At 36.2% G+C, this 14426-nt stretch overlaps 1 protein-coding gene across 1 annotated transcript in view; it reads right to left on the bottom strand.

The window, feature by feature from the left end:
- Positions 1 to 13173, bottom strand: part of Gfral (GDNF family receptor alpha like) — a 42540-nt gene extending 29367 nt beyond the window's left edge. Inside the window, exons 1-2 of the mRNA XM_020153243.2 lie at positions 13041 to 13173; positions 10926 to 11078 (exon numbers count right to left, since the gene is read on the bottom strand). Of these exons, the coding sequence (XP_020008832.2) occupies positions 10926 to 11078; positions 13041 to 13173 (286 nt within the window). The remainder of the gene's footprint in view (positions 1 to 10925; positions 11079 to 13040) is intronic.
- Positions 13174 to 14426: the final 1253 nt, after the last annotated feature.

Here is a 14426-nt window from a genome sequence, read left to right on the forward strand (position 1 = left end):
TCCATCCATTTTCCTACAAATTAATAAGTTTCATTTTTCTTAAGGATTAAAATTACTCCATTGTGTAATGTACCACATTTTCTTCATCCATTCACCCAAGGTTGGGCACCTAAGCTGAAGGTATATTGTGAATGGTGTTGCTATTAACATGGCTGGGCAGGAGTTTCTAGTGTATGCAGACTTACATTGCTTTGGATACATAGGATTCCTCCTACTGACAAGTGCATCACAACTTTTCCAGACTTCTACTCTCCCAATTGCCCTTACTATTTCATGCTTCTGCTGATCAAGGCTCAGCAACCACACTACTTCTTCCTCTACTCCACTCTTCTGCCTTTCTGAGGAAGACCTGATGTTCCCACTTCTGTGCCACTATTCCATATTAAATGAAATTCAGTGGTTCATACAGCTTTTCTAAGGAATACAAAAGTCTAGGCTAGATGTTCTATTATAGATTAATACCTCTGCTTTGCAACTGATTGACAAGGCTGTGCTGCTGACTAAAACACTGAAGAAACTGCCTTTGAGCTATCACTTAGCCCCAACTTTGCTTAATGTTTCAGGCTGAATGCTTGTATTCTACCCAAACTCTTATGTTGAAACCCTAAACTCTAGAGTAGATATGTTCAGGGGCAGTGTGTCTAAGGAACTAATTAAGGTTAAGTGAGATAATCAAATGTGACCTAATAGATGTCATGACCTTTTAGGAAGAGACACCAAGGTGCTTCCCTCCACCCCATTCTCAAGCACACACCTAGGAAGGGAGGTGGCTGGCTGTGTGCAAGCCAGAAAGGGAGGAGCCCTCCTGACAGACAGACCCTCCTGGACCCTTCTGGTACTTTCAACTTCCAGAACTGTGAGAAAACAGAATTTCTGTTTTTTAAGCCATGTATCCTGTGATATTTTGTTGTCATAGCCTGAGTAAACTAATCAACTTAATATATGAATAATTATTACTCAAAAATAAGACAGTGTGGCAAAATAAATTTCATTTGGTGACATACTATTTTATGTCCTATGAATAATGTATTACGTTAAATTTTTGCACAGCATACGTTAATTTCATATGCCATAAATGTGCATATATTTGTGTTTGTGTGCATTCATAGACTTTCCTATGATTTCTTTACCTCATTTACAGCAAATTGGAGCCTACATCATTTTATTTGCCAGTTGATTTTACTATTGTTCAGACCAGATAAGACGGCTGATACTCAATTACATCTTTAACAAGAACTCATTTTGTGAGTGTGGAAAGATGGCAGAGTAGAAGCTTTCTCTATCTGACTCTGTGAATGAGAAAAGTCAAGGTAAGAAAGGAGAGGATATATTTGGAAGATAGAAAGAAGAGCACTGGGAGCCATGCAAGATGGACAGTATGGCTGAAAAAGCACAGAGAAACAGAGGAAGCAGAGCAAATTAGGAAAGAGTTTGCAGTTCCAGCCCTGACTTTCCCATGTAGAGGAAGTTGCAGCCTCTACCACAAGGTAAGGTAGGTGGTCTTGGTGACAAACAAGCAGATCCAGTTGAAGAACAAGTTTACACCTCCTGCAAGCCTTAAACCCAGTGCAAGAATTTGGTTGGACAGTGACTCCATCAGCATGGTAGGCTATCTATGGCAAGGTGCTACCTTGAGAGAGGAGTTACTTATTGTTCAAGACTGAGCTACACAAGGGACTTGAAAACATGGAAGAAACTCTGAACACAGAACTGGGGATCACATGACTTCCTGAGCCTGTTGCCTCCCTCAGAATGAAGAATTGCTGGGTTTAACACCTGCAGGCAGGCACCTAAGTCCCTCAGTTAACCACACCAGTGCATAACTCAATGCTCTGTTTGTTTCCCCTACTATCAGATGTATTTGAAGGACACTACTAGGCATATGTGTGTGCTGCCCCTGGGAGCACAAACTGGAGACCCATGAAGCAAGTGGGAACCTGCCTGTCTCACAGACTACAAAGTCCCATGCGACCAGTATCATCCTCCAGTACACAAAAAAGGGAAGCTTCTGTAGTTAAAGCAGCATGGAAGTAGACAACTGACCCTTAACTGGCTCCACCCTCAATCTGAATACAGCAACAAGCCACAAGCTAGGAACTATAAGAGACTTTACTTGGTTTTCTCTATCTGATTAGAGCCATGGATTAGGCCTGTGTTGGAGCACACAGACAAAAGTTTGGCTACTTAGTTATACCTCAGTCCAGTGGTAAGAAACCACATGACAACCCCCCCACTACACAGACCTGCCTGAATACTGAGAACGCTCCAACCAAAAGAATATAGGTGATTAAAACTGCCAGTCAATGACTTGGCCTCAGAGGCACATACACCAATACAGAAACACAAGAAATATGCACAAAACAAGGCAAAGTGACACCTCCAAAGCCAACAGCACCACTGTGGCACTAAGATAATGAAGAAAATGAGAGCACAAAGAACTCATATATTATAATAATGAGCAAATGAAACTAAAGATGACATGTATAAACACATGAGTGCATTCAAAGAGAATATAAATAGTTGAATGAATTCCAAGAGAATAGAAATAAACATATAAATGAAGTAAGGAAGATAATACAGGATATTAAAGAGGAATTCAAGAAAAATACAGAATCCTGAAAAATATCATACTGAAAATTCTGGAAATGAAAAGCAAGTAAGTCAGAGAAAAATCCCAGTTGCAAGCCTTTCCAGTAGGCTGGATCAAACTGATCTCATAACATAAAGACTTGAAGACAATATAGATGTATTAGAACAGTCAGATAAAGATAAAGGAAAATAACAAAGATATGAATGAACATGCAAAACCTCTGGGACACCATTAAAAGAAAAAACCCTATGATTCATGGGAATAGAAAAAAGAGGAAGCTGGGCACCAGTGGCTTATGCCTGTAATCCTAGCTACTCAGGAGACAGAGATCAGGAGGCTTGAGGTTCAAAGTCAGCCCAGACAAACATTTTGCAAGACCCTACCTCGAAAAAAACCAATCACAAAAAAGGGCTGGGGGGAGCTCAAATTGTAGGCCTTGAACTCAAACCCCAGCACCAGAAAGAAAAAAAAAAAGAAGGAAAAGAGGTGAAAGCTAAAGCAAGAGAAGACATATTCAGTAAAAGCAATAGGAGAAAATTCCCACCTCTTGAGAAAGAGACAAGAAGCTTTAAGAACACCCAAAAAACAAGACCAGAAAAGAGCCTCTCCAAGACATATTATAGTTAAAAAATTAAATGTACAAGATAAGCTACAAGAGAAAAGCACCAAATCACCTATAAAGGCAAACCCATCAAAATAAGAAGATTTCACAACAGAAACTGGAAAAGAAAGGAGGGCATGGCCCATGATGTATTTCAAGACCTGAAAGGAATTAACTGACAACTTAGATTACTGTATCCAACAAAGCTCTTCTTCATAATTGAAGGAGAAATAACAATCATCCATGATAAACAAAACTAAAGGAATCTGTGACCACTAAGCTAGCATGGAAGAAAGTACGTAAAGGAATCCTACACAAAGAAGAGGAAGATAAACACAACCAGGAAAATAAGGGAAACAGAATTCTCACTAGATGAGTTAATAAGCAAATGAGGATTAGGAATAGACCAAACACTACAGAAACACCAAAATGACAGGAATTACTATGTATCTTTCAACAAAAACTCTGAATGTTCATAAGCTCCCGTTTCCAAAGAGACCAAATTGTGGGTTGAATTAAAAACAAGACCCAACCATTTATTACCAATAGGAAATGCCCTTCAATGACAAAGTGAGAGGAAGGAAAAAGATTTTGCAAGCAAATGGAACCCCAAAATGAACAGGATTAGTTACATGCATACCTGAGAAAGCAGACATCAAAACAAAACTTGTTAGAAGAGACAGAGAAGGTCACTTCACATTGATAAAGGGAGAAATTCATCAAGAGGATATAAAAATAACAAATACACCAAATGTCAGAGCACTTGATTTCTTCAAACAAACACTACTCTACATAAACGCACAGTTAACTCTGACACAATAAGGGTGACTGATTTCAATACCCCACTTTCACAAATAGATAGGTCATTGAACAAAAATATCAACAACCGAAACTCAGAATTAAATAACACTATAAATGAAAGTACTTAACAGTGATCTGCAGAATATCCCACCCAACAGCTACAGAACACACATTTTCAGCAGGTCATGGATTTTCCCCAAAATAGATCATACTTTCGGATATAAAGTAATTACTAACAAATTTAAGAAAATAGAAATAACCTTCCGCATTCTATCAGAACACAGTGGAATAAAACTAGAAATAAACAGCAAAAGAAACCACAGAAAATATTCAAATGCATGGAGGCTGAACAACACACTGCTCAATGATCAGTAGATCATCAAAGAAATAAATAGGGAAGTAAATTCCTGAATTAAAATGAAAATGAAGATTCAACTTACTAGGAACTTTGATACAGCAAAGGCACTGCCATCAGCACCTACATTAGAAAATCAGAGAGATCCCAACTAGCTACTTGGAGGACTTTCATTCCAGGCCAACCTTGGCAAAAAAGTTCACAAGACCCCACATCAATAGCAAAACGACTGTGCCTGGTGGCATATGATTGAATCTCAGCTACAGTGGTAAGCATAATATAGGAGGATTGTGGTACATGCAAAAAGCAAGACCTTATCTAATAATACCCATCCATATGAGGAGTACAAAGGATTGGTTCCTTTGTTTCAATAAGAGATGAATCTGAAAGCTCATCCCACTCTCTAAGTGTTCTGGAAGCAAGTCAGTTCTCTGTAGCAATTGCATCAAATTTCACCTTCTCTCTGTCCCATCTTATACCCCTCTTTGCAACTTTGGCTCCTGAATGGTCACCTCAATGCATTTTCTGCCTGCAGACCTCTGCTTCACTGTCTGTTTCAGGGAAACTGATACAGGAAATTCCCAAACTTCAAATGCTAGCATCTGGAGAACAGTGAGCATTTTTCAGATTTTAAAAATAACCTTTATATTTTTAAGTTAACATGTGAATCACAGGAAATAAACACACAAGAAGCAAAGAGCAAAGTCATCCACAGCCACCGGCAATTCAGTTGGACACGCTTTTCTGTGTGTCCTGTGTGTACACATAACGATTCATTTTAAGTAAGTGACATCATAGACGTGTGTCAGCTTTTCCTCACCCTGTGAATATTCACCAATTAAAACTCTCCAGACCACATGAATACACTGCACCAATTCAATCCCTTAATCCATTAGAAAAAACTGTAATCCTGCCTTCCTCGGGTATAAAAATTTTCCTGAAGACAAAAATGGCAACAGGCCTCCAGATAGAAGTTTTGGCAGAGTTACAGTTAAAATACTGCATTCCCTTAAAGCTCAATTGAAAGTGAAACTTAAAGTGACAGAGTAAGCGCAGTTTCCAAGAGAGTTCATTATCAAGTGTGTATTATTAAGATAGTAACAAGAGTGTGTGCTCTACAGGATGATTGTGTCCCTGCAGCGGAGAGCAGGGACTTTTGTTTCGTATACCCATCTGTCCTACAGTTTAGAATGTGGTAAATAAATAAATGGTTGTCACCTGCTACATTCTATCGGTTTCTTTAATTTTTAAATCCCTTAATAGGTAGCAAGTTCCTTCATAATGGACAGATTAGTTTTTAAACCTCTCTGCATAAAATCCAGCACATTGTAAAGTCTCATAAGAATTTGTTCAGTGAATAAATAAAACTGACATTGTGTCAATTTTAATAATAAGTCACCTTGCCTCTTTCTTCATAATCCCTTTTGGACATAACCATGGTATGAGGCTTATTAACGTTAATCTTATAGGAGAAGTACAGGCAGAAATGATAGAAGCAGAAGCTGAATTTTTTAGTTTACTCATTTTTAGGATTACGCTTAGTGTTCCTAAATCTCTCCCTAGTACCAACCTGAAGCAGTGCCCTGACTGAATGTATCTTCATGGTCGTCCTGTAAGGTGGGGGCTTGATTCAGCTGAGCATCCTGTATGCAAATGTCTTCAAGCAAACTCTTCCTGACTTTCACACACTCTGCTTCTGAAGGGTCCTGGCACTGACAGTCCCACAAAACCGTTTCCCTCAGGCTTTCTCTTAAAGTTACACATAGCTGTCTTCCACCAAGGCTCTTGCATTCTTCTGCTTCTTTGCTACACATTTTTGTAAAATCCTCATATGACAGAGTGCAGCGTTCAGATTCCTGGCAGATGCGTGCTGCTGTGACACAGTTGCCCTCTTTCTCAGCCATTATCAATGTACCGTTCTTATGGAACCACTGTGTGTTGTTTGACTGTGAAGCCAAATCTGAGGACAGTGATGATTCTTCTGGAAGTAAAGTAAAAGAATGACTAAAAGTCAAATAAGTTCATTTATATATGACTCTTCAATACATTTTTTAAAGTATCTAGGCAGACTTTCACAAAACTTTCAATATTCCTTATCTTCTAAAATCATTTTGAAAAGTATTTAAGGGGCGCTATTACAAATGATCTTGATTTTTTTAAAGTGAGACCTAACGCATGTTAATTTATATTTTGTAGAACCACACATTAATGTTCAGTGTCTTTTAATGACATTTTCTGCTTATCATTTACTTTTGCGTTCTCATTACGTTTTGATGCTGATTTGTAAAAAGCCATATTTAACTTAAAATATGCATGAGATAAAACATTATTTTCTCTTCTCTTATTGTTCCCTTTTGGTGGCACTGGGTTTGAACTCAGGGCCTTACACTTTGCTAAGCAGGTGATCTACCACTTGAGCCAGACTCCCAACCCACTGATCCATTATTTTTCATATAAATTTAATGAGTTTCCATTTTCTCCTGTAAACATGCCTTTACTAAACTGTTTCTCAATCTTCTGTCATTACTGCCCCTTCAACAAGCCTTTTTAGACAGCTTTTTCTTCATTTCCTTATTCCCTTCATGAAACTTTAGTTTCACTGATACACTTGGTCTATTGTGTGTGCGTGTGCTTTTACATAGTAAGCTAAGACATTATTGCTTACACTTGAGTATGAGTATTTATTCCCCCCTTGATGGTTATATTGCCCTCAGACAGATCCAAAAATCCCAGACTACATAAGTTTTATAGAAAGAAGATAAGAAAAGCAATTTCCTTGTCATTCTGCGTAAGCTTGGCACAGGCTCTTGGACGTACACTGTCCGGCTCTGAAACATGCTGTCTTCTGGGGCTACTGCAGCAAGGCCTCCGCTTCCCAGATGCTGGCATTCTTCCCCTCAGGATTGTTTTTTCTTCTGAATTGTGCTGCTTTCTTTCCTTTTTTTGTTGCGGAGTTAAAAATATCTTTTTATTAAATGTGTTGCCCATGTATTAATTTTTTAAATGCTTCGTACTTACACAAGACAATATTACCAGACTCATTTTTGAAAACGTTTACATACGAACACAGCTCACAGTTTCAGCTGTGAAGTGTATGTTTTGAAACACATGCTAACATGGCATCTTTCACATTTTCAAATAAGGACTCATGAATGAATCACCGTAATTATATAAATCAGATCCCTTACTAAGGACAGAAAGACCTTCTCTTGAGCCCCAATAGCTAGCATGACTAGGCATGAGTGACAAGGATGCATGTAAATGAATTTCATCCTCAGACAACTAACTCTGTTATATTCATAATTCTATTTTTTGAAATAAGCCATAAATCTACTTAAATGTCAATCTGTTTTATGATATATGTAAAATTTAACTGAATACATATATGAAATAATCTGGCTAAGTGTCCACTTCATTCTAAAAAGTCATCTGCTCAGTAACAGGGACTAACCTGGACACTGGTGGTCACTCCTCTAATCCTAGTTACTTGGGATGCTGAGATACAGAGGATCACAGTTCAGGCCAGCCCATTTAAGAAAGTTTGCAAGCCCCAATTTCAATGGAAAAAAGCCGGGCATGGTGGCACATTAACTATCATCTCAACACTGAAAGACAGTGTAAAACAGGAGAATCAAAATCTAAGTTACCTATCTCCAAATAACCAGAGCATAAGTGGCCGGAAGTGAGGCCCAAGCAATAGTGCACCTGCCAAAGAACAGGGCTGTCTTATCCAACTTTATATTCCTGGGGCTTATACAATACATACATATTAACTGTGTAATGCACATTTTATGAATGAATATGATTTAAGTGTTCAAATATGTTTAATGAATTAAAAACACTTACAATATTTAGTGGTCAATTTACTAAGTGTCAGGCACTATATTAGGAGCTTAAGCATATAAAAAGAGGAAAACTAAAGCTGAATTTTTTGAGAATAGAAAGGTTTGTGCTTATATGTGTATTGGGGAATGTTTGGGTAATGCAGAGGAGAGTGGCGGAGGTGACCAAAGCATTTGTGGAAGGTGCTGCAGTGAAGATAGAGTGACTGGTAAGATTTCAGTGATTTCAATGACTCTTGCCTTTCCTTCTCAGAGAGATGCTCTTTGCCAATGGACCAATTGTGTCAGGTCCATCATGAAGTGCATTTCGGGATCACACAGTTATCTCCTTTTGCTTATTAACTGTAAGGTCTTTGTGTGCCTGATTAATCCATACTTCCACACTCTATCATTTAATCAATTCTTATTGGGAAAATGGTTTTAGCAAGTGAACTAACTTCATTTTAACTGCTCAGAATTTGGATACATAAGCTAACAGGTAAAAATATTTTGTCAAAACTTGCTATGGTAAAATGGCTGTTGAGATAGACAACGTCTTCTGTCTGAAACAAAATTGAAGAAGTATTTAATAAGCATTCAAATGTGCTTACATTTCAGCTTCTTCCAAGCTAAAACTAGTGATGATCTACTGATTGGTAAAAAGCAGTCACGGGCATCAGACCCTATCTTATTTGACTACCCAGCATTTATAATTATTGACAGTTTCTCTGTGGTCTTCTTTTTCCCTGGATCCAGAAATTCTGTAGTCTGTAGTTTCTTTTCTAATCATTAAGAACTTCTTTTTGGTTTCTTTTTTAGATGATGAGCCTCTTCATCATAATTTTCTTCTCAGTTTCTATCCTTTCCTGCAGAATCTTATTCTCCTTCATGTTGTGCCTACTTATTGGCCTCTGACTCCAACATCTGTACCTAATTTAGATTTTCACTCAAGATCCCTGACTCCAAATGCCAGCTAGATGAGGCATGCTTATTTACTTCTTTATTTAAAAAATTTACTTTTAGCACAGAAAACTTAAAAAAAAACAGCAATATCCCTAACCTGAATGTTCCCAAAATATGCCTCAGATGCAATGTTTGCTGGATATAAATCATCCTTTGTGTCCTCAATCCTGTATTTTCTTCTTTATTTCTTCTCACAAGGTACCATAATACCTTTGTATTATGGTATTAATATATTTCCTACCCCTTGTATCCAACTGGTAGCCAATTCCTATCAATTATAACTCATACATAAGCTCTAAATGTTTTTTTTCATACTTCTTAGACAGTGTGTTATTTTGACATTTTTGATAGTTTTTTTTTTATCTGACATCCCTGGGCTGCACCTGTCTCTGCCTTCCTCCCATTTATACATACTGACAATGCCATTTTTGAAAAGCTGATCTTGCATTTCTCTCTTTAAAATTCATAAAAGCTCTTCTCAGAGGAGCTTTTAAACTCAAAGGTTTAAAGTCTAATCTCTTCAGAAAGATATGTAAGGTCTTCTTTTTCATATATAAATATCTGGTCTCTTTCCAGCATCATTTCCTAATATTTCTCCATCCTACAATCCAGTTTAATGAAGGAATGTTTTGTTCCCCAATGTCTCTTCCTCATTCTATTTCCACTTATTAAAACATCCATTTCGTTTTACCTCATTAAGAAACCAACTCATCCTAAAGAGCTTAAGTCTACTGATTCCATGAAAGCTTCTGGGTCAACATTATTTCTTCCTCTATGACTTCAAGTACCTTGTGTGTGGATGCTTGCATCTGTGCACACCATCATGTGGAATATGGCATGTTGTTCAAGTGATATTCGACAAGGATCATTTAACTAAGAATTGGGATAAGATGAAATATGTTCTCTGATGATATTGTAATAAACTAGACATCATTAAGAAAAATATCTGGGAAATCTCAGATATTTGGAAATTAACAACCTTATAAATGAACCATGAGTCAAAGGAGAGGAGGAGAAAATATTGTGACTGGAATAAAAAATTAAAATGCAACATATCAAAATTCATGGGTATGACTAAGACTGTTCTTGGAAGGATAGTCACAGTATTCAATGCTTACATGAGAAACAAAGGAAACCTCAAATGAGTGATTCAAGATTTTATTTTAGTAAACTAGAATATGAACAACAACCTTAAGTTAAATCAAACCCCTAGAAAGGAATAAAGAAGATCAAGAGGGAGCGGGAGAGAAACACACATTATCAATATGTGAATGAAAGAAAAAACATCACCATGACTCCTAAAAACGTAAAAACAATCAGAAACTATTAGGAACAACTTAGTACAGAGATGACCGTCAAAAAGAAAGTTGAATGGAAACTCTAAAAATAAAAATCCAGCATAAATTAACTAAATGGAAGATATAATCTAACAAAGCTTATTCAACAGCTAATGATATTGAAATTAAACTTTGGACTTGCGATGAAGTGTGACCATGGCTTATTAACTGGTTGATTAAATCAATAATTGAAGGAAGAGGTAATACTAATTCTTTGTATAATGTTCCAAAACATAGAAGAGAAGGAAACACTTCCCCATTCATTCATTCATTTCAGAAGTCCAACATTAGTCAGCTAATGAACCAGACAAATATATGATAAGAAAGTATGGTAATATCTGCCTGGACATAGACCTAGCAACAAAGCATTAGTAGTCTAAGTCCAGCAATATGTAAAAAACATCACAATGCAGCAGGACTTAGCTTAGGAATGAAGAACTGGATCAATAAGTCTTACCTGATTTATTGACGCATTTTTTTCCAAGAAAATTGTTCACAGTACAATCAAAGTCATCAGTGCAGACACACTCTTCAAATTGGGAATTGCTTTCTACCAAAGATTGAATACTCAGGTTGCAGTGTGATGAGTTACTTATCTTGCAGGGGTCACCTGTATTTCACAATCAAACATATAAGACTCTAGATATTAATCTGAATATGAATGTTGAGTTCTCCTCCCCAAAGTACTTTTAATATATCAATATGAGTAATTAATTAGTACAGTAAGATTGTCTGGGTTGCTGCAGGGTTTTCATATAAGAAACATTTAAAGCAATATATCTATTGTTACTGTGTTTTTCTCATAAGGTACTTTTTTAAAATATAACTTTCCACATTTTAAAATAGTTTCTCCCCATATAGAAGGTCACTTTTTGCTCCTCAGTTGTATTCAAGGCTGTATTTACACAGGTGATCAGAGTGCTTCCTAGTTTAAACCATTTTGCAAGATTAGCTGTTTTATTTAATATCTTGTCTTAATTCTGCTATTATATTTTACATATCATTCTGAGGCTATAGTAAAAGATGTGTAGGTGGCTCTAGATTTATTAAGAAAAATGAAGTGAAAGCACTCAATATATATTGTAGAATAAAAAAGTAAGTCTTTCATAACCACCAATATTTCATTTTCTGCTTTAATTTAAAAACCTCTACCTAACAATTATTTTATTCATTATTCTAAAAAAAAAAACTCTTTGAATTCTCTTCATTTGTGCATTTGGGAATATTTCTATTTCAGCTTCATGAATGAAATAATTATGCAAATATTATCACAATTTACTGCAAATGACTTGCTATTTGTATATTAAAATACATAAATTACAGTTCATGACACACTATATTTTAAATTGCCTTATAAAATATAGCAAGGCGTTCATCATCAAAACAAATAACAGAATTTTTGTCATCCTTCTGCCCCCATCTTAAAATTCTTTTGTTACATTAAGAAGATTATGCCTCTGAGATACTTTGTCTCAAACAGTAATGTGACTGTTGGGCAAGATAGCTGTGACTTCCCTTTCAGTGTGAATACTTCAGGTACTTTTCTGAGGGCGGAGAAGAGAAGGAACTGCCTGCCTTTCCCCCACATCCTTTGCTACCCATTCGGACCTGGTGGCTGGGTGGAGGGTGTGCTGGTGGAGATTGTGCTATGGCCATCCCAAGATCTTAACTCAACAGGCTTCACAGCAAGGAATCATGTGAGGAGAGACCGGAGTCGTGAGCAGAACACGGTCTACTCCTTGCAAGACAGGTGAAGAATCAGTGAGTCATGCAAAGATACATTTTTATTTCCCCTTTGGATTTCTCTTATAGAATAGAGAATAAAACCAGTCAGATTTTTAAAGGATTGTACTACTCATAATACAAAATAAGTAAAGATTTCATTATGTTAAAATGTATTTTTTGAAAATTTTTGGAATAACAATATGAAAGCAAGATACCACTATAGAATTAATTTGCTATGGTTACTTTTAGTGAATGGAGTCTTGCCATAATGTTCTCACTCAGTATTTATTCAGCTACTTGACTGTTCAGACTTTTTTTTAGCAAATATCCAATCTTTGCTCCATCTTTTTGAACCTCCCCTTAAATTTTTGGAATACAGAACAAATTAAAAGTAAAAATATGTTTTAATTTTTCCTTGACACAGTTGGAATGGAAAACTATACCTTGCAAAAATATAAAATGCATATTGTAAATATACAAATAAAAATTGTTATGCATTTTCTATTTTATCATTGACAAGTTAATATATTAGTAAAATAATATTTTATTTGGAAATTTTCATCCATGGTTCTGAGAAGCATGCATATAATTGTAGCATTATTCATCATGCTATAAGTAAGAAAATAATCTGAAATATTGTGTAAAGCTGCCTTCAATGTAATACGTACAGGCTAACAATATCCATTTGTAACTAATTTCACCAATAAGTGATTGAAGAGGAATCAACTGAATATCAAGATTAACAGAAAACTGACTTCATTTCTAGAGTTGTATAAGACAATAGGAAATCTGACTTTTTGTCAGTAAAAATAAATCATCTGTGTTTATTTCTAGCAAGGTGCTTCACCTGAAGCATTGCAGCTGTCCTCCATTTTTCTCCACGCATGTTCACATCCACTTGCATCACTTAGGCATTGCTTCCTTAGGAATGCACAATCCTTGGTTTGGAGAGTGAATTTGTTTTCTGAGCTTGCCACCATAGCTTGAATAACAACAAAACAAACAATAAGAAGAAGACAATGACAAGTTTGTAATGTTATCGTTTGTTGGACATTTCCCCCAAATTTAGGTTATGAATGGTAAGTAGTAGAAATATGTGAAATAAAATGTAAAATTACAAGGTTAAAATGAACCTTGACTTCTCCCATGTCTCTATTTATCCTACACAAGATCTTAAATAGTCTATATGTGCTGTCTGCATTCTCACCTTCTATTTACTCCTCAGCTTATAATTTATTCTTAGGACTATTATTCCATTAAAACGTTTCTTAAAAATGTCTCTGCTACCTTAACATCGAATTTAATAATTTTTAGATTTTATCTCACCTTTTTTTCATCTTTGGTCATTTTGTTGACTTACTTGTTTTTGAGATTTTCTCTTCCTCTGGCAACTCTCTCTTCAGTTCTCTTGATATTTATCCACTTGAGGCTTTCTACTTATAGTGAATTCTTCCCAGAATCCTCTTATCTTCTGTTAAAATCTATTTCTAGTAGAGGTTCTGTCTCTGGAACTTTCCCCTTTTAATTTTCTATATCCTCTGTGAACAATTCCTTGTCCTTTCATGGTTTGATTTAAAATATCTGGATTAATGATTCTCAAATATGCAATTTGATTCCAATATATTTCAGTATTACAGTCTTAGGGAGAAAATTTGTCTCAATCTGAATGTTATGGACAAAATTTCTGGAGTCTAGTTTTCTTGTCATTGTTCTCATCATTAGTACCCCCTAGTGGACTACTTCACTTCATTAGCAAGGCCACCATTAATATAGGCACCCAAACTAGAACTGTGAGCAGGAGGCATGGCTTAAGTGGAAAAGCATCTGCTTTGCAAGCACAAAACTCTTGAGTTGAAACCCCAGTTCCACACACAAAAATCTAGAAAGCCTGTATTCATTCATGATGGATTTCTTTTCTATCTTCAACTTGACTCTCTCATAACCATTCTTGCAAATTTTATTGACTCTCACTTTGAACATTTGACTAACTCTTCATCTGTCAATTTATCTTCATCTCTGTCTTACTCAGATAGGCTCTTTACACCTGTAATTATCTAATGCACTTCTCTAGTAGGGTCATTTCTCTGTTCCTTAAAAGATAAATCTTACCATGTGCAATCTGGAAATCCTCAAGCATTATAGTTTGCCAAATGTTGCATGCTGTCTTGCACCTTAGAGGATTCACTGTCTGGTAAATTCTGGTAAGCCCTCCATTTGTGTTGCTTCTGGAATA

This window comes from Castor canadensis, chromosome 8, assembly GCF_047511655.1.
Source record: "Castor canadensis chromosome 8, mCasCan1.hap1v2, whole genome shotgun sequence".
Lineage (NCBI taxonomy): Eukaryota > Metazoa > Chordata > Mammalia > Rodentia > Castoridae > Castor > Castor canadensis.